At 54.0% G+C, this 27,135-nt stretch overlaps 5 protein-coding genes across 5 annotated transcripts; 3 read left to right on the top strand and 2 right to left on the bottom strand.

The window, feature by feature from the left end:
* Positions 1–1,771: 1,771 nt before the first annotated feature.
* On the top strand, positions 1,772–2,563 carry EMWEY_00031860 (hypothetical protein; the record flags this gene model as incomplete). The annotated part of the gene is made up of 2 exons (XM_013481754.1): positions 1,772–1,835; positions 2,031–2,563. 2 exons carry the CDS (start codon positions 1,772–1,774, stop codon positions 2,561–2,563), a joined length of 597 nt encoding a protein of 198 aa, XP_013337208.1.
* Positions 2,564–4,161: 1,598 nt separating this feature from the next.
* On the top strand, positions 4,162–10,607 carry EMWEY_00031850 (acylamino-acid-releasing enzyme, putative; the record flags this gene model as incomplete). Its single annotated transcript, XM_013481753.1, has 13 exons — positions 4,162–4,359; positions 4,547–4,666; positions 5,307–5,323; positions 5,694–5,802; positions 6,003–6,064; positions 6,239–6,500; positions 6,634–7,027; positions 7,220–7,632; positions 7,823–8,090; positions 8,897–8,959; positions 9,876–10,030; positions 10,313–10,361; positions 10,471–10,607. 13 exons carry the CDS (start codon positions 4,162–4,164, stop codon positions 10,605–10,607), a joined length of 2,247 nt encoding a protein of 748 aa, XP_013337207.1.
* Positions 10,608–11,595: 988 nt separating this feature from the next.
* On the bottom strand, positions 11,596–23,421 carry EMWEY_00031840 (hypothetical protein, conserved; the record flags this gene model as incomplete). Its single annotated transcript, XM_013481752.1, has 12 exons — positions 11,596–11,761; positions 12,203–12,366; positions 12,509–13,492; positions 13,678–18,045; positions 18,394–19,281; positions 19,423–19,794; positions 20,256–20,552; positions 20,734–21,144; positions 21,267–22,011; positions 22,349–22,440; positions 22,758–22,847; positions 23,074–23,421. 12 exons carry the CDS (start codon positions 23,419–23,421, stop codon positions 11,596–11,598), a joined length of 8,925 nt encoding a protein of 2,974 aa, XP_013337206.1.
* Positions 23,422–25,186: 1,765 nt separating this feature from the next.
* Positions 25,187–26,051, top strand: EMWEY_00031830 (hypothetical protein, conserved; the record flags this gene model as incomplete). The annotated part of the gene is made up of 7 exons (XM_013481751.1): positions 25,187–25,312; positions 25,368–25,464; positions 25,526–25,587; positions 25,650–25,684; positions 25,743–25,825; positions 25,882–25,961; positions 26,019–26,051. 7 exons carry the CDS (start codon positions 25,187–25,189, stop codon positions 26,049–26,051), a joined length of 516 nt encoding a protein of 171 aa, XP_013337205.1.
* A 240-nt stretch (positions 26,052–26,291) lies between these two features.
* Positions 26,292–26,875, bottom strand: EMWEY_00031820 (hypothetical protein; the record flags this gene model as incomplete). The annotated part of the gene is made up of 2 exons (XM_013481750.1): positions 26,292–26,435; positions 26,717–26,875. Coding segments are annotated over 2 exons (303 nt in total), but the record flags the coding sequence as incomplete, so codon positions are not given.
* Between the last annotated feature and the right edge of the window lie 260 nt (positions 26,876–27,135).

Below are 27,135 nucleotides of genomic sequence, written 5' to 3'. Positions count from 1 at the left end.
TATGGCACAGGCAAAAGACACACGAGCTTCTACAGTAACGGAAAAAGAAATGGAGCAGCTACGAAGTCTGCTGCTGCTGGCGTTGCCGCTCGTGCTGCCGGCGCAGAGCACTTGGCACGGGGACCCAAAACGCTATGGGGAGATCGCAAGCCCAATAGTGGAGAAGTTAAAAGCCTACGATCGCCACACAAAAGGACCTGCAGCCGCTGCAAGCAATCATCTACTGTCTCCCAGCTCTGCAACACCTGCCGCCGCCGCCGCCGCAGCAGCAGCAGCAGCAGCAGCAACGCGGGGGGAAAAGCAGCTGCGCGCTTTGTAACGCGGAGATTCACTCAGTGCTGAAACGGCAGAGAGAAAGTCCTCAGTTCTATAATCAACCCACCCAAACCTCACCAACTTGCCCATAGAACGCAGCGCAGGACCGCAACTGCAGCTGCTGCTGCACTGCAACGGCTGCTGCCACCGCTACGCCAGCTGCATGCGGCCCCAATTGGATGCGAGACACAAGCACGACACGGGTCCCTCAAATTGTACGAGGGTGACATCCTTTTAGAATAATCACTAGTTTTACTTACTTAGTTATATAAGTACCTTAAAGCCCTCTAAGAAGTGCAGCGGTCCCTGTAGTGCAGAGGCACTAAAACGTGCATCCCGCACGGCCTCTAGAGGCGAGTAATAAGAAACAGCACCGAATTCGACAATACTTGCAGGGAAGTAGCTCACTTTATGATGAAATTATGGCCTTAAGGTTGCAACTGCCGTGCAGCTGGCCGAGTTCTGGGTTTGGCGAGCGTGGCCAAGATTCCCTCTAGAGTGGGGTCAAAGTGCCCCGATCTACTTGGGATTTCCATTTCCTAATAAGTAAAACTGGTTTTTGTGTAGTTATTTCATAAATATGACTAAGGTTATCTTACGGGTAAGAATCAGGTTCCAATAGGTTTGCGGAATATCCCGGGAACTATATGTAAGCACAGGGCACTTTCGTTATGAGCAAACTTCGTTTCTCGCACAATAGGTCAAGGTAGATATGCAGGGAATGTACCTACGCAGAGGGCGTGTCCTGCATGGGACCGAGACTGATGCGTCCACACACCGACTGCCCAGCGAGAAAACTCTGCATCACTCTATATATACACCAAAGGCAGAGGCACACGACCCGCAGCCCGGGCGAAAAGAAGTGCCTGCATTGGCAACACTCCCCCCAACCGAAGCTGACAGAGCAGCAGCTGACTAATAACTTGCCATGGGGCATTAGGCGGCTGTGAGGTAGCGAAGGTTGTCGGTGAGCAACCCAGATCCGGGGGGGACCATGCCACCCCCCATGCAGCAAGGCAGACGGGAAGGCAATGCAAGCCTTCTCCGTGAACATCTAGCGTGGTTCCCCCAGAATTGGATTAGAGCGGACGCAATGGGGAGGTGAGGTTATCAGTTATAATGCAGGCCCTCCACTGATATGCTGGACCAACTTACAACGGAGTCCACCTTAGGGATTGGGAAACGACCAAACAACGGGGGCGTAAAAAGTTTTAAAGGCAAACATCCACGCGCCAAGTGTTAGTAAAGCTGGCTAAGGTGCGTTGGACGGGGAATCACACACAGTACAGGGAACGATTCGCTGCGGTAGTAGAGCGACGTATAGCGGTTAGGTATAAGGGGATTGTAGTTCTACATCGCGCTGAGCTGGGGACCGATATTCTCCTCGTGACAACATGGGAAAACACGGTTCTGCGCATGGGAAACAAACGCCGTTGTGAGCTACTATGAACCCACGATGGCCATGTTCGAGGCCAAAGCGAGGGACACCAACATAATCAGGGCCGCGGAAGTGGCGGGCGGTACCTAGGGGTCTAGAGAGCGAGGTTAGGAGTGGGGGAAAGTCCGTAAATTGTTACGTTGGAGGCAACTTCCTCCGAAGGTGATGGGATAGAAACGCAGCAAGCTCCGCAGTATCAACAGATGGTGCTGGGGTGGAGACATTGGGGCGGTAATGCACGCTGGAGGCACTTTTGACAGGGCGTGAAGCGCAATAGGGGAGGCTAGCAACGGGCCTTCAGGTGGAGCGAGCGATGGGGAGCATGAGCAGCTGCAGAAGGCTACAGGAGAAGGGGCCACAGATAGGTGGGGAGATTGCCTGAAGCTTGAAGAAGTGGCTGGTGGTAAAAACAAGGAGGAGGAAAACGGCATGGAGGGTGCGTCGGAAGCTCAAGAAGGGGCAGAAAGTGAAGGGGAGCGACAGGAAAACACTGCTGCTGCTGCAGACGGCAGCAGCAAAGCAGGCCAAGACACTGGGGAGATGGCATGGCTATGGATTCAACCGAGCCTCGTAGCAGAGGGCAGGCATCACGAGCAGCAGATGCACCAGGAGGAGGCCTCCCATGCAACAGGGAGTGCACAAGACAACAGATTTGCAGCTGCAAAGACGCAGGAGAAGGGATGGTCAGCTCTCCCAGCTGAGGGGGTCTGGAGAGATGAAGACGCAGGCGGCAGGAAGAGAAGTGACTCCAACAACAGAAGGCAAGGGCCAGGATGCCCCCCCCCCTGGACACTTCATTGCAAGACGTAGCGGCACTTCTAGATGAGTGGGATGATGCTCCCTGCGCTGCTGAGCAACGCCGAATGTCGCCTAGCCGAAAAGCCCATTTGGCATAGGAGACGGTAGCCTCATTGGGCGTCAATGGAAGCAAACGAACAAGACGGTGGAGACATCAGAAATGCGGGGAAGACGGCTGCGTGGAGGGAGGAGGTGGTGGCGCTCATGCTGCTACTGCAGCAACAAAAGAGGGTGGCTCATTGAGTCTCAGTAGAGGCATTGGGGGACCCTAAGAAATACACAATGGATTCCTGTCCCTTTTCGCAGCCCTGCAACCCGCTTGAAAACGCCGGAGTCGTTGACCGCTGGCCGCAGCAACTGCCGCTGCTGCAGCCACAACTAGATGAGATGCATGGAAACGAAGATGCAGCTAGTGGCTGCATCACCGGAGCCAGCTAACGGGGAGGACGGCCACCATTGACGCGGGGAAACATGAAAGCCACAGCAACGACAGCTCTGTCAACGATAAAGCTCAAGGATTTGACGAAGCCTTCGAGGAGGCAAAAGAAACTTTGTGCATTCAAGGCGCCAACGCTGCAAAACGCATTAGTTCCCAACCCCAGAGGAGAGCCGACCTATGGGAATAGGTGCCATCAAGCCAGAAAAGAGCACATCTGAGCAGAAAACAGGACAACCGTAGATGTCAATTGATGCATCCGGGACGTCAGGTGTGGGGCAAGACAGAGGAGTGAGATATGCAGAGTAGTACGCATCCGTGGAGCACAAACTGAGGCGCGAACCACTGTAATATACGGCAGGAGATCCCTCCCAGACGGAGGCCTGCTAGGCAATGATATAGCCTACTGCACTAGCTCTTGGTAGTTTAACAGCCCAAACAGGCGCAACTTTGGCAGGTAGAAGGATGATAGGGGCCCGAAGATATGGTAACAACTCAAATCTACCAAGCAAGCATAAGCTGGACGGGAGCCGGGGTGGGGTGGGGGGAGAGGGGGTTTATGGATATAGTTTTAGTGCACGATCACTACAAAAAGTCCCCTATAGTGCCTCTAGGGGCCAGTAACAAGAAACAGCAGCGAATTCGATAATACCTGCTAGGAAGGACCTCACTTTATGATGAAATTATAGCCTTAGGGCAACTGCCGTGCAGCTGGTCGAGGTCTGGGTTTGGCAAGCGTGGCCAAGACACTGACCCGCTAGAGTGGGGTCAGGGGTCAGATCTGTTTGGGATTTCCCTTTCCTAATATATGTAAACTGATTTTGTGTAGTTAGTTCATAAACACGACTAAGGTTATCTTAGGGGTAGGAATCGGGTTTCAGCTCATAACAATTCAGGTGCCCACTTTAGCTAGGCGTGTTAACATACGCAGTCCTAGCCAAGGGAGTACTGCAGACCCCCAGTTTTACCCACTACTTGGAGTCACAAGGACGCACAACATAAATGTTGTGTGTCCTCTGTTCTAATTCTCCTAATAAGAAGCGTATTTTTTGCCTGTAGCCCGTAGAGTAAATTGCAAGGGACTCTACAAGGTGACGCGCTTCTTCTGGCGGCACAACGCAGAGAAATTCTGAAGCATTCAAGACAGCCGCCGGCTGAAGGCACAGAAGTGAAAATGCCTGGAAGGAGGCGCCACGGCAAGCAGCACAACAAAGAGACGCAGCAGCAGCAGGAACAACGGCAGCGATGCGAGCAAGTGCAACAACCGCAAACGCAGCATGAATTGCAGCAGCCGCAGTTGCACCAACAAAATGGGCGGCAGCAAGAGCTGCCAAACGTGACAGCTACGGCCAGCACTGCAGGTGGCATGGAAGTAAGCAATTGGCTGCTGGTAGTGCAGCTGTGACGGAAGTTCTTTGAGGAGCAGGCTCTCGATTTTTTTTTAGCAGTTGTTCGGATATGCGCAATCTAAGGGTGCCTGGGTGTATTAAGGGAAGCGGTTATCTGCAACATGGCTGAGGGTTTTGGGCTTGCGCGTTTTGAGGCCGGCATGCGATCAGGAAGAAGTGCAGCGGCGGCTGCATATTTGTAGCGCCAACGCTATAGATATATCCGTAGCCCAGATGTTTGCTAAGGGCCCTGAGGGCACTCCCGTTCTTATTCGCTGCACCGGCACACAGGTGAGGACCGGCAGTGTACAGACCAACACAAACACAAGGACAAACAAACAAGCAATCAAACACACAGACAAATAAGCAAGCAAGTCAACAATCAAGTAAACAAACAAACACAAACAAACAAACAAACAAACAAACAAACACACACACACACACACACACACGCAGACGGATGAGAAAAGAGCAGCGGATGCTATTACTGCTACCGAATATCTGCTGCTGCAGTGAGCTGCTTCTGCACCTGCTGTTACTGGCGCAATGGGCATCAGCAGAGCTGCTCGAGATATTGCTGCAGCCTCCTTCGCCGCTACTTCTTCGGATGCTCTACTCCTCTGGAAGTTGTGGGGGTGTCTGTGCAGCGCGTTTTAGACAAAAAGAAGAAGGTTTTGATATCCTTCACCCCCTTCACCAGACTACCGCCTACTGCGACGCCTGTCGAATCCCAGCCTTCCTTGGAGTTTTACTCCCCCTCAGGCGCGGCCGCTGCACTCTCTAGACCCTGATCATGCTAGCCATATGCAGTTGAGCGGTTGATGTGCTCCATGCAAACGATACTTCTGCTCGTGGTTTTCGGAGCAAGACCGTTGGGTTCAGGACTGCGAATTTAGGGTGTCGGGTTTAGGGTTTGTCGGTTGTCGCGCAGGCGGGCTCGTGGCGCAGGTAACATCTGTCCCCCCTGAAGCGAAGAGTCTGTGCACCTCTGCGTCGACCTCGCCTCTGCACCGGCTGGAGGTGTGGGGAGCAGCAGGCAGCCGATCTCTGGGCTGCGCGTTGTGTCTGCTTGCGCCCCACGGAATTCCTTGGTTGAGTCCCTATGGGGGCGGCTCCTTCTGCCCCCAAGATGAAAATCTGTAAGTCCTTACTAGCCTCAAGCTGCTTTCGACGGTTAAGTTGCGGTTTGGTGCTGCATGCAGCAGCAGACCTCGGCAGACCCGAAAGAACTGCAGCTGCGCTAACAGGCATGCATGGTCGCACTGTAGCCCCACACATCAGCAAGCTACTGGAGGCTGATGCCGGTGTTGCTCTGTAGGCTTTTGTACATAGCGGAGGTGCCTCAGAAAGAAGCTGGCTCCCCTTTAGATAAATTCTGTTACAAGGAGACCTGGGGTGAGCAGCTGGCGCAGCACTCTCGAGGAGTGGTGATCGTCGGCAGCATCTCCCCGCCTACCTTGGCCCCCCTGCTGCACCGACAGAGTGGAATTAGCTGCGCACAGGTTTGTCTTCTCCCTGGGAAGTGCCGGCATACAGTTTAGGGATTCCAGGGGTTCACGGGCTTGTTTTCGTTTGGGGTTAAGAGAGGCAGAAATAGGGTCTGGGGTTTCCATCTTCGGCTCTGTAGGCTTCTTTTGTGCCTGATGGGTCTGGCATCATCTGCACGGAGCTGCCGCCTGAACCATACAGGTACGTATTTGCCGGCGACCTCCGCCTGCCTGGGTGTCGCTGGCGTGGTGCTGCGGCTTCGAGGGTGTATTGGCTTCGGGATCAATTGTTTAGTGTTTGGGGTAGGAGGGATTTGGGGGTTTGTGTTCAGTGTGTAGGTTGTAGGGCTTTGGGTATGGGTGTTTGCTGTCTCAGACTGGGTTTGAGGTTCTGCGTAAACAGGCGCTCTGCTGTGTTCTTGGCCTCATTCCCAGTGGGGGGTGTTGGTGGAGCCCTGCGCAACATCGGCCCTCAAGAAAATGGCCAGCAGAAGCCCTTGCAGGCGTCGTGGGTGCGCGTCTCCGGGGACGAGGACTGGGCTGCTTGGAACCCACGAGTTTGCGAGTCCGCTGCGGCGTTGCAGGGGCCGCTGCTGAGCTTTGAAGTCGCCTACTTGGCGCTGGCAGATGACCCTCAAGTAAAGCAGAGGTCCCTGCTGTTCCTTTTCCTTAGGCGCGCCAAATCCTAGCAATATGCATCTTAGACACTCCCCAGCTTGAGGGCTTTGTTCGCAAAGAAATCTCGCTATGCGCTGGGCGTAAACTGTGTAGGAGACGAGGCCCCATTTCGGAAACGCCCGCCTCCGTGTTGCAACGCTGGCGCGGGATGGCGTGAGGGCCCCATGGGTCGTGACAGGTCGCCGAACAGTTGTCAGTGTCAGTCCGTGCCTCCATGATGGCCCCCGTGCACAGCAGCTGCAAGCCAAGGAGAAATTGAACTTTACAGGACAGCACGAGGAGGGGTCCCTCCTGTCTTCTCTGGGAAACTGTATTTGCGTGGCGGGGCCCTTGCGGGGGGGCGGGCTACCAAGAACCCCTCAACTGCGCACCTTCCAGGGCCTCGCCTGTTACCAGCTTCCCCCCTGGAGGAGCCGTGGGTTCCTTCTGGCAAACACTCTCATTGGTTGCCGCCAGGCAGTCGTTGCGGTCTGTACAGGCACTGAAGGTAATAACCCCATTCTGCCCTGCAGCTGATATCCTCCGCCTCACAAGCCACTGCTGAACAACTGCATCCTTTTTATAGCTACCAAGCTGCTGGGGGCTCCTACAGGGCAGGTGAGCTCCTGGAGCTCAGGGTCGAATCCTTTTTGAGGGACTCGGGGGTGGGGGAACACGGCTGTGGGGCGCTATGCTGCAGCTACCGGCCTGGGAGTGAGGCGGGTGCAGTTTGAATGCGTCAACGGCCCCAATACGCCTGCAGACGTAAAGGTAGCAGCAGCAGCAGCAGCAGTAGGAGACGTGCTGCTACGAGATAGTTGGGGACTCTGGCTGCTTGTCCAGGCAAGCAGCCCAGTACATGCACCCGTGTTGGTCGTTGCTAAGATAAAAGATCAGACAGTGCTGGACGAACCACAAGACCAAACCGACCCCACAGGACCTCCCCTCATCGCCGAACTCGTTGATGCTTTCTCCCTGAGAGGGGGGCCGGAGGGGGCCTTTAATGGAGTGAGGGGCCAGCAGCAACAGCAGCAGCTGCAGCTGCTGCTTACTGCTTCCTGGGGCGAATTGTTGGGGTCATTCTCGCGTGACGTACTGTTCGAGAATTTCTGTGTTCGCTTTGGGGCAACGCTACAGTCAGGAGACGCATTCAGTACAAGCGGCAGCAGCAGCAGCAGGCCGGATGCCACAATGGATGCCATCATATCACACATACTCAGGCTAAGGGGAACTCGATAGCTTATATGCCCCCGAACCTGTAAATATGCTTGGACCTGTGTTGCGGGTGTGTGTGACTTGGCAGGGCGTGAAGAAGCTGCAGCTCCATATGGCGACTCTGTCGCTATATCACTTGGAAGCTCAACGTCACTGGCTGATCCGCCTCGGGAAGCCCCCCAAGGGCCCAGCGGACCCGAGCCTTGCGGTGCTTATCCATGGGGGCCCCCATTCTTGCGCGAGCTGTACGTACAGCCGGGACGTTCTCTTTCTTACAACCTTGGGCTTCGACGTGCTGGCGGTTAACTACCGAGGTTCTGCGGGGTTCGGCCAGGAGGAGTTGCTATCGGTGCACGGTCCGTCGCGGTCTTTGTGCAGCCCCCTTCCTGCTTATAAGTTTAGAGTTTAGGGTTTTAGATTCACAGCATCGTTGCAACTGTGTCAGTTGCCCTTCACGTCAAAAGGGGCACTAAAGGGTATAAGGCATTTCGGTTTTGTCAGGGCCCTCCAAGACTTGAGGAAAAGGAGCGTTCGCTTCCCGACTATTTCTTCAGCTGCACGGTCCCCAATACGCAACCTATTAGCTCAAGAAATTGCCTTCGAATAGTTAGGAAGAGCTACTCACTGCTTTTGCTGCTGGTATTGCAGGGCGGGCAGGTCGACAAGACGTTGATGACGTGGCGGAGATTGTACAGCATGTAATTGACAGGTGCAGAACCCAGCGGTGGCGAGACCACGCCTTCTATTTCATGCATTCCTCTTCTCTGGCGTTGATCATGGTGAAATTTGTGTGTCTCCCAAGCTCGCGAGGGAGTGTCAAGGGACAGGGACTGGAATTGCTTAATAAGCAGCGAGTGCCACTTCTGCAGTTTTTCGTGTGCCTGATTGAGCAGAGTGAAGAGTGAAGAGAGAGGCAGCCTGCGTTGAGTAGAGAGATGCCGTCCCTTATCCACTTAAACAAACATCCAAGCGGAGGTGCCGCACATATCTGCTTTTTGAGGCTCAGATTCGGATACGACCCTACTCGCTGCGTTGCTGCTGGAGGTTCACACGGAGGCTTCCTCTGCTGCCACCTCATTGGGCAGGTGAGAGGGGTTGAGCATACATGTATCTGTGGCCTGGCTACTATCTGCACGCTCCCTGCTGTGCGTGCGGGTGATAGAGTTTATGGTCAAGGGGTTTGCTCCCAAATTGCAACACAGCGTTGCTTCGCAGTGGGCACAGGGTGCGCAAGGGTGTTTGTCTAGTTCTTTTGGGATCTGCGAACCGGATTGGATTTTTTCGGTTTGTATTTGTTCTATGATTCTTCCGGGGCGCTTGTTTTGCTGTTGCTTGATAACCATTTTGCGACTTTCATTGCGTTGCTTCACTCTGTTAACCTGCCTTTTCTCCTGTTGCGGCCCTTGCAGTATCCCTCCCTCTTCTGCGCCGCCTCCGCCCGCAACCCTGTGACCTACATCCCGGGAATGTACTCCACCTCTGATATTCCAGGTGTTCTTGAAGGCACCAGGAGCGGCAGTGGCAGCAGTGGTTGTCTCCCCTATGTCTGCTTACTCAATTCTCCTGTGCTGCATTTCGTGTCCTTACTTCAGTGTCTTAGTTCCCCACAGTCCCCCCATTGTCTCTCTCTCTCGTGTCTCTGCATGCTGCTTCCTCCGTCCCTCTATTTCAAAATAAAGGAGTGTTGGGGTTTTATGCCCCAGCAACTGCACCGCATGCTGCCGCTTTGGGAGTTCGGTCCAGGGGAGATCGGGAGGCGATTCCAATTTGATACGTCGTGTTGCTTCGTCCTGCCCTCTCTCTTTTTTCTGTCTGGCCCTCGCATCGTTTGTTTCTGGCGCTATCTGCCAGCGCTCTGTTTTGTTGCAGCTGGAGTTTGTCGATATCTAACTCCAGCTGTGTCTGTGACTCGCTGTCAGCTTCTCAGTACCGATGCCTTTCTACCCCGCTTTTACTGTCTGGTTACACATTTTTCCCCATATCCGCCCGCCCGGTTTCTTTGTCTGTGTGTCTGTCTCTCGCTCGCTTTCTCTCTCTCTCATTCTGTCTCTCCCCTTCTGTGCCTATCTGTTTCGGTTCCCCGCCTCCCTCGTTTTCCGTCGCCGACTGCCAGCGTTTCGTGTATTGTTCGATGCGATCAGATTTCGTGTTCCCGGTGTCGTGTGGAGAAGATTTTGCCTTCTCAAAGACACCCTCTGAGGCGTCTCTGCAGCAAATGCAGCGGCTATCTCCGACGGAGTTCGTCAGTGCTGTACAGACGCCTCTCCTCCTTGCCGTTGGCGGTAAAGACCAGCGCGTGAGCTCTCGGCTGTCCCGCCGCTGTAGGAGTAGCATATGCGTGTGCTGTACCAGCAGCAGTTTCTTTTGCTGCAGCAGCAAGAGGTTCTGCTGCAGCAGTAGCAGACCACTGGCCTTTGCTGGTGCAGCAGCGAGCGGCCGTCCAGCAGCAGCTGCTGCTGCAACAAGGGAATGAACGCCTAGCCCGCCCAACAGTTCAGCGTTTTTCCTGTGAGGCCACAGGGTTCTGTGTGCTCTATTCTGCCTTGAGAAGTGCTTGTTTGTTTGTTGACTTCCGCAGGTGCCTCCTTCGCAAGGGCTTCTCTTCTGGCGGCTACTCAATGCCCAGGGTCTGTCTCGCTAACGTCGCCTTCTCAAAAGCACTACTCCATGTACAGGTAAGCTTATGTTCTATGCGCTATAAGGGCTCTCTGCACGTTTTCGATGGTGCTGCTGCAGGGAAGAAAAACAAGTTGCTGTGGTACCCGGAAGACAACCACAGCCTGGACGGCCCGGCGGCGGACGCGGATTTCTGGGCCAACACGGGCGTTTGGTTTTTGAAGCATCTGCAGCAGGTTTTGCTGCCTCCTTTGTAGTGTAAAGGGACGGGCAACAGGTTATATTTGAGTACCTTAGGTTTCTAGCGCTCTTCAGGCCCACTACGGATCCCTCTCCCGGTAGGGCCTCTTTGGGCTGGCAACCACTACTTCTTAGAGACCGCAGGAGCGGTGCGTTGGCTATATGGTGTCTCGTTGCGTTCTGAGGTTACAAAGGCCCCCAACGAAACCCTCAGGGCAGCCGCACCATATCGAAGGGGCGCACAGCTACTTTGTGGGCTTGAGCCAAATTCCGCATTCCCCAGCGCAGCGGTCAGCACCTCTTTTGGGCATTCTGGGAGCTATTTTGCTGTGGCAACATTTCTGCTAGCAGACCGGCACCTGCTGCGTGTTCCCGCTGCACCTGCACCCACCGCGGCAGCAGGGGCGTGGCCCTAAGTACATACATGGCTATGCACAGGTGCTGCAGTTGGGGGTCTACTTGAGCCCAGGGGCTGCCTGACATGGAGTACAACAGCAGCTGTACCGCACGTGCAGGGATTGTTGCTTTTCAAGACAGTCTCCATTGCCTCTGCATTCCTCTTTTCTGGAATCGAGGCGACGCTCTTCTCACGTAAGTTCTTTCTGAGGGGCTGCCTGCTGCCGTCCTCAGCAGCAATGCATCCGGCGACCGCCTTTCACCACAGAAACTGTAGGAGCAGTCACCAGCAAACTGAAGACAAACTGGGGACAGCCATCGTTGCAGCTCCAGCGGCTTCCGAGAGCTTTGAGCGCCTCACTGTCGAGCGTCCCAGAGCACGGGACACAGTTGCAGGGTTGCAAGAGAGACCAATAAACGGAGACACACGTCTCGCTGTTGCTCCCAGCGAAACCCTGATAAACACACTAGCTTAGCTGATCGCTTAGTTTGAGCAAGTGCCTTGTATGTACGCGCAAGCGTCTCAAATTTAAGTACAAGAGGCCATCGGCGCTGTAATGACTTATTGCTGCGCAGTAAGTCAAGGGTTGGGTGGGGCATATGTGGGTGTCAGGGCGTGCTGTTGACGGGGTAGTGGGCCTCGCTGAAGCCCAAGTTCGCAGAGACGTCGAATGCCTCGTCTGTAGTAGCAACTCCCCGCAGAGCCACGAATTGGTGGGGTGCGAAGTCCGCAGAGAGTCGGAAGAGGCAGAAATGGAGGCCTACGTGTGGCGGCCTGGGCGTTAATGGCACACAACGACAGACACGCAGCAACAAGGGGATGAACGGAAGCTGGCAGGCATCGGGAACAGCGCAGCACCGTGAACGCCGAACGCTAGGGTCGCACACAGAAATGAGCCCAAATACAGACACAATGCACGAGCAATGTAGTTGCCACATGGAGCAAATGACAGGAAACAAGAAGGCTAGGAGAGATGTAATGCTCAAACTCTGAACAGATAGAACAGCGGTGCCCCGTACGAGGAAGTGCAGCACACAGAGACATGGACAGACCCAACGGCAAAAATACCACCAATGCAAAACAATCAAATAAAACGCCGCAAACAAAATCGTTTCGTTGGCTGCACTGCAGATGCAAACAGAGTGAAGCAGAACAGCAACAGCAAGCAGATTGCTACTGCCTTGCAGCAGCAAATACTCAGTGTATCTTGCGGACACGAAATATATGCGGATGGTGGCTCCGGCTTCGCAACTGTGTCTGCTGCTACAGCTGCGGCTGCTCGCATCTGCAGCCAGGAAGCAAGGCAGCGTTCCCTCAGAAGGACAGAACACAAATGCCTCGACCTCGCCCACTTTCGTTTCCTCAGTCAAAACAAACGCCTGCATAGCCGTACAGCGCCCTACACCCGAGGTATGCTCCCATTCCCCCTGGAGTTCAACGTCTTCTGTTCGTAGTTCGGTGCTTTGGGTGTACGGGTGTAGGGCTAAGGGATTGGAGGGAGCAGCAGAACACCTCGCGCACTCGATCTGGGCTTCCTTCAGTGGGTGGCTTCTGTTCACTTTCGGGGAACTCCCATTTGCTGCTGCTGCTTCTGCATGCACTGAGTTGCCAACTCACAGCGGCCGTAGAGACGGCGCGGAGCTGCAGCAGTCTGCAGGGCCGCCTGCGTGCCTGGATGTGTGTTGTGCCGAAATCGATCAAGAGTGGGGTTCTGGGATCGCGATATGTAGCCCAGAAGCTTTTTACTTCTACCGCCTCTTCTGCTGCTGATGCGGATTGCAGTGGCGGTGCCCACAGCAGCATTATTGTCTTCCTGCAAGCGCCTATTAAAGACACAACCTGAGTGGTTGCCGACCTCGCTACCCCCAAAGCAGCAACAGGCGCAGGGGGTGTCGCTCGTGCTAAGGCGCTTCTGCCGAAGTAACCAAAAGTGGTGGAAGGCCCCACGGCTCCTCGAGCTGCTAGCCCAGCAGCTGCTGCTTCTGAAGCAACGGGCCAAAATAAATCGAGGCGGTGCACCAGCTTCTCGCACCGCAACAGCTGCAGCAAACGCTTGGAGTGTTCGGTTTGTTCTTCTTGCTGTTGTTCCTGCTGCGCTTTCACTTGCAGACGTTGTTGTTGTTGCTGCGTCTGCTGGTCTTGTTGCTGCTGTTGCCGGAGGGCAGCAAGCCCGAGCGACAAGAAGGCGCGTGGATCTTCTTGTGGCCGCAAGAGTCGAAGCATGCCGCAGAGGAGCGGTTCGCAGAGGGGCTCATCGCTGTCTGTTACTAGTTGGTGGTGCTGCAGCTGATGCATTGCCTGTCGTGTCAGTGACAGCAACAGCCGCGCTAAATCCGCGTCTTCGTTGCTCCAGGAAGGTGGGACCGTTTCTGGAAATGTAACGGATAACTCACCGCAGCATACTTTGCTGCAGTGGCTGTGTTCACCATCCTGTTTTGCCTCCTCAAACGGAAGCGAAAACTCCACCACCAGCCGCAGCTGCTGCTTCCGCTGAATAGTTACCGCCTGCAGCGGCAACAATCCATCAGACACAGCAGAACCAGCAGCAACACAAGCAACAGCAGCAGCACCAGGGAATAATGTCATGATCCTACAATATTAAACTGCTACCCCTTATTCACCAGGTTACTCGGCGAGGCGAATTAACTTTTAAAGGGGCTCCGACGACCTTTGGTGACTGCGTGACGTACCACCTGCTTGCCTAGGGGCAATTCCTGTGGCTGTTGCTGTTCTTGGTGTTGTTGTTGTTGTTGTGGTTGCTGCTGCTGCTGCTGTTGTAGCAGCTCTGCTTTGACTAGTTTGAAAGCATTTCCTGTAACGGAGACCGCGCAGCGGACGGTGGCGCAGTGCCTGGCTGGCTGCAGGAGGAGCTCCTTACGGAGGGGAGTGGCAGCAAGAGCGGAACCTGCTGTTCCCGCAGTATTCCCGTTGTCATTTATGCACTCTCGGGCAGCAAACCAAAGGGTCCCCAAATCGCCTGTGCGTGGAGCTGCTTCTCCTTTTTCGTTGGCTTCTGCTGCTGCTGCTGCTTCAGTGTCCGACGCTGCTGCTGACGAGTGGTCCCTCTCCCACAGCATGCGTAAATTGGGGGGCAACGTGCGCACGTTGAAGTCTATGACTAAGGGCACAGCGGCACATGCTACAGGAGCTGCTACAGCAACATCGCAGACTGACACAGCACCAGCAATGTCTGAAGCAGTAGCAGGTGAATCAGGGGAGGCACTGTTTGCAGCTGCAGCAGTCTCGCGAATGCCCGTCGCAGATGAACCCTGATGAGGAGACGGTGGAGTCAAGCAGGATGCAGGGGCAGCATGGGTAGGCGCTGCTCGTGCTGCTCCTGCTGATCGTGCTGCTTCCCGTCGTGCTATATCAGCTGGAACGGGCTCTGCAAGAGCCACTGCTCTTAGTCTGTGTGTGCCTGGAGCCAATAGCAGGCAACCACAGCGTAAGGACATCTCTGCGAGGCCGTAGGGGGCTATCAGACAGGGAGAGGGTTCTACACAGGGGACGACAAATTCCTTAGGCACACTTGCACTATTTAGAGCTGCTGCTGTGGACGCTGCTGGCCTTCCTCCAAGTGCTGTTTCACGTGGTCTTCTAAAGAGTACTTCACCTCCTGAGGCTGCTGCACTTGCAACTGCAGCGGCACTGCCAGCAGCTCCACATGGTGTGGGCCGTATATCCAGAGAGCCTTTGCGCGTCAGCTCCAGCTGAACACTGCAGTGGGTGCTGCCGCGCATGGACCCGCTGCTGCAGCCCTCCTCATATGCGGAGAGCTCAGCTGCTAAGGAAGCATCGGAAGACCGCGTTGGTGCTGCCGTTTTCCAGCAGGCCGCTGCACCTCCAGCAGGCACGAGACACTTCCCTCCCTTCGAGTTAGCAGCAACAGCAGTAGCAACAGGAATAGCAGCAGGAAGAAGGACAGGGGCAACAGCAGCAAAAGGAGCAGCTGCCTGACAAAGAGAGCTGGAGACGTTTGCAGTATGGCAGCCTGCTTCACCCTGAGGTGCGGATTGCAAGAGCGGCTGAGGGCACACCGGCACAGCGGGAGGCTGGAGGGAGGCGAGAACAGCAGCAGCAGCAGCAACGGGCCTCGCCTCATGGGAGAGAAGTGTTGCAACAGTAACCAAGCAGTGCTCAGGAGGCACTAGCCCAGATTCATTTCCCTCTAACAGCTCCGGTGTAAGCCCTTCTGATTCTTCCGATTCCGTCTTCCCTTTCGTAGCAACAGCTGCTGTTGCTGGTTGCAATCCTACGTCTGCACTCGTTGTTGCTGCTGCAGAAGTGGAGGCTTCTTTTGACACTCCTGCATTTGCTGTGGCTGCTTTTTCTACCGCATCCTTGTACCTCTGACGGTCGCCTGAGACTCTCATCTGAGGATCCGTAGGTGATGCAGCCCCTCTCAAATCAGATGTTGCTGTTGCTGCTGCTGCTGCGGCTACGGCTGCTGCTGGTGCGGCTACGGTTGCTGCCGGTGCAGCTACGGTTGCTGCTGAGGCATCTGCTACCGCTAATGCCTGCCACCCGTCGATCGCTTCTACTATACCAGCAGACGCAGCAGCAGCCGCAGCCTCTGCAGCCTTCATCGACGCTTCCTCAGCAGCAACAGCAGCCGCTGCTGCTGCCGCCGCTGCCAGAGCAGCCGTGTCAGGGGCTTTTCCTTGTTGAGATCTCAGTGGCTTCCGCACCGCTGCAACGGGCGCCACGGGAGCAGCAGCAGCAGCGGCTGCTGCTGCTGCTTGTGCTGCTTCTGCTGCTGCTTCTGCTGCTACTGCCTCACGAGCCGCATCGATTGCTCGGCGACGCAGCACCTCAACAGCGAGGTCCTTCAACGTGGCTACCTGCTGCAGTTGCTGCTGCAGCTGCTGCTGAATTTCCCATAGGCCCATGTCATAGAGCAGCCATTGAACTCGCAGCCACTGGTTGGTGTTATTCTCCACCTTAAACATTACGCTTTGCTCTTCATCCTCTTGTTGCTGCTGCACCAGAAGCTCTTGCTGTCGCTGCTGCACGTTCGTTGTGCCTGCTGCTTGGACGGGAGTATGCTTTTTGTAAGAGATAGGCTTAAGGGGGATAAGCCTGCCGCCTTTTCGATAGGAAGTGAGGCTTGCGATCTGGAGGTGCTTCTGCTGCAGTTGCTGTTGCTGCTCTCTCGCCACCACATTCTGCTGCTGCAGCATCACTTCGGCGGTTACCAGAGGCGGCAGGCCGCTGCGGGGACGGAGGCGCTGCTGCAAGGGTGGTAGCAGCAGCAACGGACCCCTCGCCGGCACTTTCAGCGGAATAATCGCCACTTCCTGCTGTGGGTATTGCTGCGAATGCTGCTGAACACGCAGTTGCAGCTGTTGCAAATCGTGCTGCAGCTGTGGTTGGCAAGGCTCGAGGCACAGCTGCAGGACAGCAGAAAAATCTGCGGGGACGGCAGCAAACATCTCAATAGCCAGGAGCACTGCTTGATGCTGCTGTAAAAGCAAGCGGCTTTCGGGATGGGAAATGAGCACTAAGCCTCCTGGGGCTGTGCGCTGCAGCCTGCGCCTCCGTTGCCTCGCTGCTGCTGCATGTAGTGTACGTACACCCGATGTGGCCTTGAAGGAGGGCCGCTGTACACCAAAGGCCCCAGGTACGAGCTGCCGCAGCTCAACAGGAGCAGAACAAGAAGCTGCCTGTAGCAGCAACGCCTCAGCGGTCTGAGATGGCATCAACGCTCTGCTGCTGTTACTGCTTGTAGTACTTCGGCTGCAGCATCTACTACTGTTCTTGTTGCTACTGCTACTGCTGCAACTACTACTGCTTCTGCTACTGCTATCTGTGCGCGCGGTCGAGCAGGAGTCCATGAGATCAATCCAGGCAGAGAGGTTCCCCCTGCTGCTGCTGCTGCTGCACCCCGTGCTTTCCCAGCGCCCGTTGCTGCTGTTCCTGTTGCTGCTGTTGCAGTCATTGCATGTGAAGGCGCCAGCGGGTCGGCCGTCGTCCCAGTGTGTGGGGTGCTTCAGTTGCTGGTTCTGGCGCTGCTGCTGCGGAAGCAGCTGCTGGTCGTTCTGGTGCATTTGTCCATGTGTGAACGCCTGCAGCTGGAGGAAGGCGGGTATGGGAGAGTTGTTGACAGCAAGGAGATAAAGAAATACGCTTTCTCCTCCTGCAGCGATTGTTTGCGTCCTGAGTTCTTCAGCTGCCTCTGGCGCATGTCTCTCACCGCTTCCCTGCTGCTGTAAGGAACCCCAGTGGCCGATGCCTGCACCCTTGAGGGCGGCCGCCGACCCAGCTGATGTTGCTTTAGCGTTGGCTGTCTGCGGACGCAAACAGCCCCTGGCAATGTCGCGCATGTTTTCATTTCGGGTGCTCTGCGGCACATGCTGGTATTCGTGGTGCTGCTCGCGCTGCTGCTGCGGCTCTTCCGTTTGGTTCTGTTGTTCCTGCGGTTGCTGGACAAGGTTAAGTGCCTGAGACTGTGGGCTTTGCGAGGGGTGCTCCTGCTGTTTGCGCGGGCTTTGCTGCTGCTGGAATTTTGCTTGCAGAAGCAGGGCTTCCGCTGTCTTAAGTTCCTGCTGTGAAAAGAGAGCGTAAGTGATGGAGGCTCCGCTGCATGCAGCAACAAAGGAGACCTGGAGTGGCAACAACAGACCCTGTCCGCTGCAGTAAGCCCTCGCCTCCAAGTGCGGAGATACGCAGAGGCCGACACACGTTATCTCCACTGTCCTGCTACTGTGGGAAAACAGAACAAATTCGGCAGGAGACAGTGACAGCAGCAAACCGCCCTGCCTATTGCCACCAAAAACAGGCGCAATCGACCGCAAGACCTGCTGCTGCTGCAGCTGCTTCTGTTGCTGTTCCGGCTGCTGCCGGGTTTGCTCAGTTCCTAAGGGTGTAGGCGAGCTCCAGCGGACTTTGACTGAAATGTCTCCATCATTGTACAGAGTCAGCTTTTGGTGCAGCAACCGCGGCTGTAGTAAGAAGAGCGGCGGCAGCTGCAGGTGGTGGCTGCTGAGGCGCAAGAGCGGGAGAGCTGTGCGGGCCTCAACAGCAACGGGGAGAAGCTCGCTTCCCTCAAGAGTCTCCAGCTGCCAATAGTACATCGCACAATGCAGATGTTCAGCGGTTGTCCCCTCCATCTCATCGCTGAATATCTCTCTGTTTCCCCGTGGTTCTATGTTCATATACTCCGTTCAGTAGAGCCTACGTGCTGTGCCTACCCTTGAATGCGCAGATGCCAGTACATACACTGCATTGGGCAGATATTAGCTGTAACTGCATTGCATTGGGTGATGATCTGGAGTATATACACCTTGCTGGGTGGTGAAGCAGTGTATGTCTACGGTACTGGGTAATATCAGGGATCCACAGACAGTACTGACTGGTTGCCCGCTGTACAGACATTACAGAGCAGCGGCACACTTCGGGAAACTTACAAACAAAAAGGAACAAAGCGCCTGGGGGTGGGAGGCCCTCAGTGTCACCAAGAAAACCGCAGCACCTCCTGGGGGAAGCAGCGCGTGAGAAGGATACACGACCAACTGCCCCGACAAGCCTGTCACCACCTGCGGCTCTAGCAGATCTCGCTGCTGCTGCTGTTTTGCTAGCTCTTGTTGGAACTTCCACTCCAGCAAATGCTTCTGCAGGGCCAACTGCTGCTGCTGTTGCACTGAAGCGAACTCTTCGGCTTCAACAGCTCGTCCTTCTGCTGCTGCAATTGGGCTTCCTGCTGTCACCTCAGCGTCTGCTGCTGCTGCTGCTGCAGCTCCTGCTGCTGCTGCTGCTGCTTCTGCTGCTGCTGCTGCAGCGTCTGCTGCTGCCTTTAGTGGGTTGCAGAAAAAGGGCTCAGCAGAGCGTAGGGACTCATCAATGCACAGGCACCCTACACAGGAGGGCAAGCCGATAGCCGACTCTTCACCTGCCGCCGTAGACGCACCAGGACGTCCTGCTACAGCTGCCGCTGCTGCTGCTGTTGCTGTCGTTTCTGTAATGGTCCCCTCAGTACTGTTAACAGAACCGGCGGATTTTGCTGTTGTAGGTACGGGTGTAGACGTGAGGGTCGTCGTTGTTCGTGGCGATGCAGCTGATGCACCAGCTGCAGCTGCATGTCGCGGCGGGTCCTCTGTAGGGGCGCGCACCAGAGAAGAGGCCAAATGGCAGGGGAAGGCAGCGGCAGTGCTTTCACTGGCTGCCTGAAGCAGATCAGTGTCAGTGGATGCGCTGCAGTTGTTTGCTGCTGCTGGGATTCGAACCCTCACGACAGCCGGGTCTTGGGAAGTGTTGACGACGAGGAGGCCGCGGCTGGTGCGACTGTGCGCCCTCACCTGCAGAGACCAGCAGCAGCAGATGCACATACAAACAGTTAAAAGCTATCTCATCCTCGATTCTTGCTCTGATGATGCTGCAGCCTCTGCTGTTGCAGGAGGTGAAATGGAAGACCAACAGCGTTTTTAAGGGGGCCTCACTGTGCCAAAGTTGAGCTGCGGGGGCCAATGCGAAGTCACGGTAGGAACCGTCACCTCCACAGAGAACGGCACGGTCACTCGCAGCTGTTCTTCAGCGTCTGCTTCCCGTTTTGCTGTGGCTGTTGCTGCTTTTATCTCATTGCCGTCTCCTGCAGCAGCTGCTGCAGTACCTCCTGCTGCTGTTGCAGCTTGTTGTTCTGGTGCAGCTGACTTTGGGTAGGTATCTGCGGGTTGAGGAGGGAAGACAGAGAGAGGCAGCTCAAAAGATATGGTGCCACAGCAAAGCGGCAGCAGCCGCAGCAGCAGCTGCTCGTCTGTCTGTGGAGGAATGAGGCCTCCACCTTTAGCGCAAAGGGAAAAGAAACCGAAAGGCTGTGGACCATATCCAAAGACCTGCAGAAGAAAGTACAGGTAAAGGTCAGTGAATTCCTCCAATATAGTTTATTGCTATGGTTGAAGGATTAGGGTTTCCAGTTTAAGGTTTAGGGTTTAGGGTTTAGAATTTTGGCAAGCCAGTTGCTTGCCGCGTCTTTTTGTCCCTCAAGCCCCTCCATTTCGTTGTCTTCAACATGGAGAAGCCAAGCTGTATTGTAGTATTCTCCTGTGATTGGATTGCTGCTGCTGTTGTTGCTGTTGTTGCCCCTGCTGCTACAGCAGCAGCCTTGTGGTCTTCGCCATTTCACTTTAAGGGAACGCAAGTTGCGGTGTACAGCCATCCGGATTTGAGAACCACCTTCATTCTTCAGTCTAAAGGGGACGGTCTGAATTGCAGCAGGCCTCAGCCTCAGAGCAAAGGGGCCTCCCTGCAGCTGAGAGGGCGCGTAAACCCTCACCTTGGGAGCCTCTAAGGTGACACGCTGCTGCAGCAGCAGCAGCTGCCAGTCTCTCAGCCCTTCATCGGTTTTCTCTGCAGCTTTAAGAGAGTTCGCATCCTCGCTCTCAGCCTGCTTGGCAGCGGAATGCTCCGGCTGCAGCGGCAACAGCAGCGGGAACCACTGTAGCAGTGTCTCACTGTTGGCGTTGTGTTGGTGTTGCTGCTGCTGCGCATCTGAGATGGTGCATGGGGGAGTCTCAAAGTGCGTCAGCAGCACACGTGGGGAAAGAAGAGCCCTTCGAGAGATGCCCACAATCTGCACACTCGACGCAGACAGAGACGAAGATAAACAGAATCAGACATGAAAACAAAGGCAGAGAAAGATGAAAAAGGGAAGGTAGTCATAAACAGGCAAACGAATTGATCAGGGGCGACTGCAGGAGTCCATGTCAGAAGTAGTGTGCCTCTATTGAGATCAATTGGCAGCACCTGCGCACCCAGAGGGAAAATGCAGACGAAAACAGTTTGCTAATGCCTTCCCTGCTGCTGCTGGAGCTGCTGCTGCTGGTGCCAGTGCTGCTACCCGGCCAAGGCAGGGGCGACGCGCTAGGTGACAGCAGACGGGGGTCGACGGCGAAGGAGAAGGAAACACAGCTTTGGGCTAACAGGACGGCCTCAGGCGGGGACACCGAAAAAGCCTCGCTCGCAGTAGTATAACTCTCTTCGACTGCAGTTGCTGTTGCAGTTGCTGCTGCTGCAGCGCAGCGCCACTGGACGCGTATGGGCAGTCTCCCTTCGTTGCAAAGAGTCACTGTGCGGATGATGGGAGGACCCCCCCGCTGTAACGTAGCAAAGAAGGCGCATATGAGGTGGATTAGAAGCGACACGCAGCTCTCCTTGGGTCCTTTCTAAGATGCTCAACAACGGAAATACCCTAAGAGGTGGCCACCCCCACGACTGCTGGTGGTACTTCTGGTGCCATTGTTGCTGGTTCTGCTGGTGCTGCTGATGTTCCCTGGTGAGGAGGTACCAGAGAAGAACCGAAGTCGAGACGTCGTGGGAGCCAATAAGTTATTGCTCGTATGATGGATATTTCATTAGGCGGTAACATGTCTTCATCGAAATAGCGACAGCTGAAATCGCCCCTTTTGACTCCTGCTATTGCTGCTCCTGTTTGTGTTTCTGTTGGCGTTACTACTGCTGCCGATGTTCCTCCTGTTGGCGCTGCTTCTTCAGACATGAACAGCCGACTTCTAACTAAAGCATCTGCAGCGCATTGTGCGTCAATCGCTAGAGAAGGGCATAGTCCCGCAAACAACCCCGGAAGGCAGCCAGCAGGCCACTGAACCCCGCAAAAGTCCTTTAGGGTCAACGCAGCACCCTCAGCGAATCCCTTCAGTTCAACCCGACCAAGGCAGGGGATTTCTTCTCCTGGCGACCCAGCAGAAACAAGCAACAGAGAGGCAACAAAGTGGCCAGGCCGCCGTGGGAAGAAGCGCAGCCAAAGAGAAGCACTTGGGTGCCCCCGAGGCAACAGCACCACTTGAGCAACTGCTTCAAAGGCTTCGTCCCCGCCACCTTCAAGCCTGTGATGTATCCCGTAGCCAGCAGGAGATGCTGCTGCTTCTGCCGATGCTTTTCCGGCTACTACGGAAGCCACTGACGTTCCTCCAGTGTCAAGTGAAAGGGGTACAGATTGTGAGCAATGCGGGGTGTCAGCGGGCACAACCAACGGCCTCAGGACGGCTTCTCCTCCCCCATTCCTCAGGGGCAGCCTGCAGGCCGCAGGGACAGCAGTAGCTGCACTTACGTTGCCAGACAGCAACAGTGTTGATCAAAGGGGACAACATGTACGGCCGTGGGCTTCTGCAGGCTGTTCACAACGGCGATGGAAGCAGTTAGGCCTTCCACGCAGGCATTAAGAAGCAAAGGGAGCCATAAGAGTAGCCACAGGAAACCATAAGGCGCCTGAAAAGAGAGCTAACGGTTGTTCCACCCGAAAAAGGTCAGCCTGATCATAATGCTGTAAGCAGCACTAAAGTCTGATAAGGTGTGACTGCTGCATGTTGTTTTTTGTAGTGGAGACAGCTTTATGGACTGGAGCCGTCTCACTCCAGAACAGCTACTTCTCCCGGCCGAACTGCTTTGAAGTTCAGAAACCGAGGCAGAGACACCAAGAGGGGCGGCTCTTTGCGAGCTACGACCTGCAGGAAGCCGGCAACAGGCACACAACAGCCGCTGCTGTTCTCTGTCCCCTAGGCACATGCCTGGCGAAGCAATGCTGTGGTGCAGGGGAAACATGCAGTGCACGAGCCAGCAGCTAATCTTCTGGGCTTCCGAATTAGTATGGCGTCTGGTAAAGAGCTAAAAGATCTTTCAATTGGGAAATTTGAACTAAGAGCGGGAGGCTCAGGCCTCTGCTAGACGTTGCCAGTTACAACTGATGGGACGGGACTAGTAACGCGAAGGAGCTATTCAAAGCTTGAGCTTTTCCTGCAAGCGCAGTAACTGAAAGGTTTACAGGCACTGCGAATGAGCCCTTCTCAGTGTGCAGCTCCAGCACACCCCTAGCCTCCGGTGTCTCAGGCGTTGGCGTGAAGGACACCCAAACCTGCACAGCTTAAAGAGAACAACGCGTGAAACGTGAATGCCAAAAATTTCACAAGCAATTCGCACCGCAGCTAGAAGAAAACGCATCAGCCCTTCAGGAACTTTGTTCTTATAAGACCCTTCTATCCGTTTGAAAAGAAGATATATGTACAGACAGACGGAACAAGCACAGTGCTGGACTTCTGCTAGCTCGGCGGCTGAAGATTTCACACCGTGTTGGGGCCTACCTGAACTCGCATTCCTGTAGCTACAATGCCTGAGACGCGCGAAGACCTTTGCTGCTCTCCGCTCCTAGCAGGGGTAGGTTGTATGAGGGCCTCATCGGCGGGATACTTCAAGGGGGAAATGCGAAAAGGGCTTTGGGGGTCCACTTCTAGCCGCAACCGCCTTCCAACCTTCTCACGATTCCGCAGAACTACTTTCTTAGTATAGGTGGTTCCTTGAATGACCTTGTCAAATACCTGCATTTGCCACTCCTCACTCACGGTTTCTGTGGACGAAACGATTGAAAAAGCCAACTGTCCCTTCTGCAGAACCAGGTTGGTACAGGACTCCTCGGGGTGCGCACAGGCCATGAGGAACTCACAACGCAATCCGGGATAACTAAGAATGGGCAGTCATCCGTTGCTCCCGAATACGCATGACGGTGTTGCTGAAGGTCTTTTCGCGAAGCAACGCCAACAGTACGGCCGCTCGGCCGCTCACTGTTGGGGCTCAAAGGAGATTCTTTGTGCATCTGAGAGCAGCCGCACAAGTGGGAGAGAGCATCATTCTGCCTACTAGAAACAAATTTATAGAATGCCACCAACGGGATATGTAATACGCTTTCACCGTATGGATAATACGTTGCAAAAAACTCGTCACAAAAGGTACGGAACGGGCACAATGCTGCATCCAATAAGTCTGATGAATATGCACAGACCTCCAGCCTTCTTGATGATGAATGCAAACTGTAAAGGTTGTTGCATGTGGAATGCCCTACACGCGCATTGTACGACAGGACACTTGCGGCGGCAGTGAGAAAAAGATAATGAAAAATTGACGGAACCCGATCTTGGATCAGGTGTGCATTCTACAGCTGCATGCAATGCAACTTCCTTCAGTGGAGCACAGCACCAAGAATTAGCTCATCTACTATCAGTGGAGCACAGCACCAAGAATTAGCTCATCTACTATAAGCATGCTCGACTGCAAGGGCCGCTAAGATGTGCATCACAGGATCATGGTTGTTGGCAGATTAGGTACTACACCCTGTTATTGTTATTCAAGCTAACAAATGGAGGCGTTTTCATAGCATTGCAGTGCATCTCAAACAATATTTTTAGGAACAGTGCACAAGTGGACCACTCTGCAAAACTTCTAGTCTGTGCACATGTGCAGATTTGGTACGACCCAGCTCAAACCTGAGGGTTTTCTCACAAGCACTTGACCCATGTCTCGGGAAAGCTGTCTCTTTTTTCGGTTCCGGCTTGACGGGAGAAGCCATTTTGAACCGATTTTCCTATGCACCACCAGATTCCAAGTTACTGGAGCGACTATCCCTGCCTGCCTAATGCCAATGAAAGAGGATTTCCTCACTTTGAGCGTGAGCAGCGACTGCAACGCTCACACCAACACTGGGAAGTTCCATTGTGAAGGTTTGTGCTATGCGTTGAATACAGTAGTCGTGTTGCCCCAAATCGTCAGCTGAATCGATTGCCCATTTGAAACAGGAACACCAGACTGTCGGAAATTCGGGAGTGCACGGTACTTCCGGATCTCCACCGTGGAACGTCGCAACTAAATATTTTTGCTTGTTGGACTGGTCTCCTTTAGCACTGCTCTCCGGCAAACTACGGCCGGCTGCAGCTGCCTTTGAGCGGTGCGGATTGCGAAGGCATTCATATTTGAGCTGGTGATCACGAAAAAATCCTGCTGTATCTATTTTAGATCCAATTAATATAAGCCTTTTGGCTTCCTGTTTTTTAAATGGGGGCTGCTTTCCGTAAACTTCGTCTTGGAAGGATTGCAGATGGTGGGGAAGTGACCCGTGTGGAGTTGTATAAGTCCACGGCAGGAGTGTTTGGGCGGACTCGAAATTAATGGAAAGTTCTCTTTTCGAACGGACTTTAGAGCAAGCAAGCCATGTTTAGAGGGAGTAAAAAAACTAATATTGCTAATAACAGCCTTCATGCCGACGGCAGCTTGAGTGTACAGACAGCCACTGCCAGCTACTTGAGCAATGGTGTTATCTTGTCTACAAGTTTCTCCTTTCCATCCCATTTTGGTCAGATTTTGGTGCATCCTTAAGACTGTGTCACTAAGGATCCCCCACTACTTACACATCACACTGTTTGCAAGATGTTTGTGGGCGGCCCTGAGGACATCCCCATTGAGGGTGACGAGTTCGAGAAGTCGAAACCAAGAGTTCTTTCGATTTCGGGATACTGCTTCCTTTCCCTGATCGCCCACTTTTTTGTCCAAGATGTAAGTCGATCTATTTGAATTCGCTGCCGCTGTGCCTAAGCTCTTGTTCATTAAGGTTGGTGGAGCTTTGGCCATGGCCATTCTCGGCGGGTTGCTGTACTACTATTGCAAGAAGCCTACTCATTTCAGTATCACGCTGGCATTAGGCATGAGTAAGTATTAATACCAAGAATAGTAACACCGCCAGGAAAGATCTCACACCTTCAATTCCAGGCCTGGCGATCTTGTTCATGAGCGGGTTCATCTGGTTCAGCATCCTGTTATCTACTCGTCTTGTAAGTTCCAACAAAGGAGGCGCTTATCGTAAACATACATTGCAATATTCCTCTTCTTGAAGCAACTTTGGCTCGCCGACATCGTGACACAACTAGAGTGAGTCGAATACAAATCCCCCACACAACCGCGACAGTGCATCACCGTTCAATTTCAGGTTCATCCTTTACGTTCTCGACTTCGGCGCCTCCTGCCTTGCACTGTTCCAACTCCAATACGTTTTCGACTCTCCAACCTACCGTAAGGCACCAGCTGATTGAATGAGTCGATATCCTATTCCATTACCTAAACTACAGGCGGACCCCGGTCGTTCCTTCCCCGTTGGGCCGAATCTGCTGCTCGTGCTGAGGGCTGGAGAGGATGGTCTCCATTCCAGGTATGTTCTACCCTCCAACTACTCTAGGTGACTACGACTCATAAACAATACGAACAGGGTGAAGGACAACGCCTGGGTGGATGGCAGTAGACGATGTCCCAATTACCAGGCGAACATGTACCCAACTGAGTGGCACAAACTTGTGAACTCAAGTCAAGCCACCAATTCGGGCGGGCGAACGCATTTCAAAGAGAAACTTGACTGCAGAAGCATGGTTGTGTGCAGTTCCCTTTGAAACAGTAGAAACAGTTGTATACAGGAACGAACACTCACGCGGGCTTTAGGATGAGCATATGCAAGTAAAGCAGAGTGTAGCTACTTGCTTGTGCATTAATGTGGAACGTTAAAGCCACCTGAAATACCTCCACCAAACTTCTGACTTAGCTTAGACATAGCTTCTAGAATATCCGGGTCGTCCTTGTACTTGGGTATGTTACCTGGGTTCGTCAAAATATCCTGGAAAGCTGCCATCATCTGCAATATTTCCACCAACACGCAGCAAAACATACAGCAAAAAACGCCTTTACAAATATTGCTTCGCCGTCAAACTGAAGGAAACACTTGCCTTAGGGTTTGAAAATAGTTGCCGGACGTCGGGATCGTTCATGGAACCGAGCAATCCTCCTGCAAGAACGACGTAGAAGTGACATAAGGTGTAGAATTAACATAAATAACTTACTCCCCCGTCATACGCAGCAACTAAATTCTTTCATGCGCACTCTGGAAGAGCTTCAACGTACCTAAGCCTCCCATACCCCCAGGTATTCCCCCTGGCATACCTCCTGGCATACCTCCTGGCATACCTCCTGGCATACCTCCTGGCATACCTCCTGGCATACCTCCAGGCATCCCCGCAGGCATTCCTCCAGGCATCCCCGCAGGCATTCCTCCAGGCATCCCCGCAGGCATTCCACCTGAAAAATTCCACAATATGCCACCATCCGAAGAATGAAAACGTATGTTCCTTCAGTTTTCATCTTGTGTATGTGTAGTTATATGGTCATTTAAACCACACATGCAGATATACATACATACATACATAAAATCATACACACACACACGAACACACACACACACACACACACACACACACAAACAAACAAACAAACAAACAAAACAAACAAACAAACAAACAAACAAACAAACAAACAAACAAACAAACAAACAAACAAAC

Source organism: Eimeria maxima, genomic scaffold (genome assembly GCF_000499605.1).
Source record: "Eimeria maxima Weybridge genomic scaffold, Emw_scaff407, whole genome shotgun sequence".
Classification (NCBI taxonomy): Eukaryota; Apicomplexa; class Conoidasida; order Eucoccidiorida; family Eimeriidae; genus Eimeria; species Eimeria maxima.
Note: the sequence above shows the minus strand (reverse complement) of the source record. Positions and strands in the feature narration are given on the sequence as shown.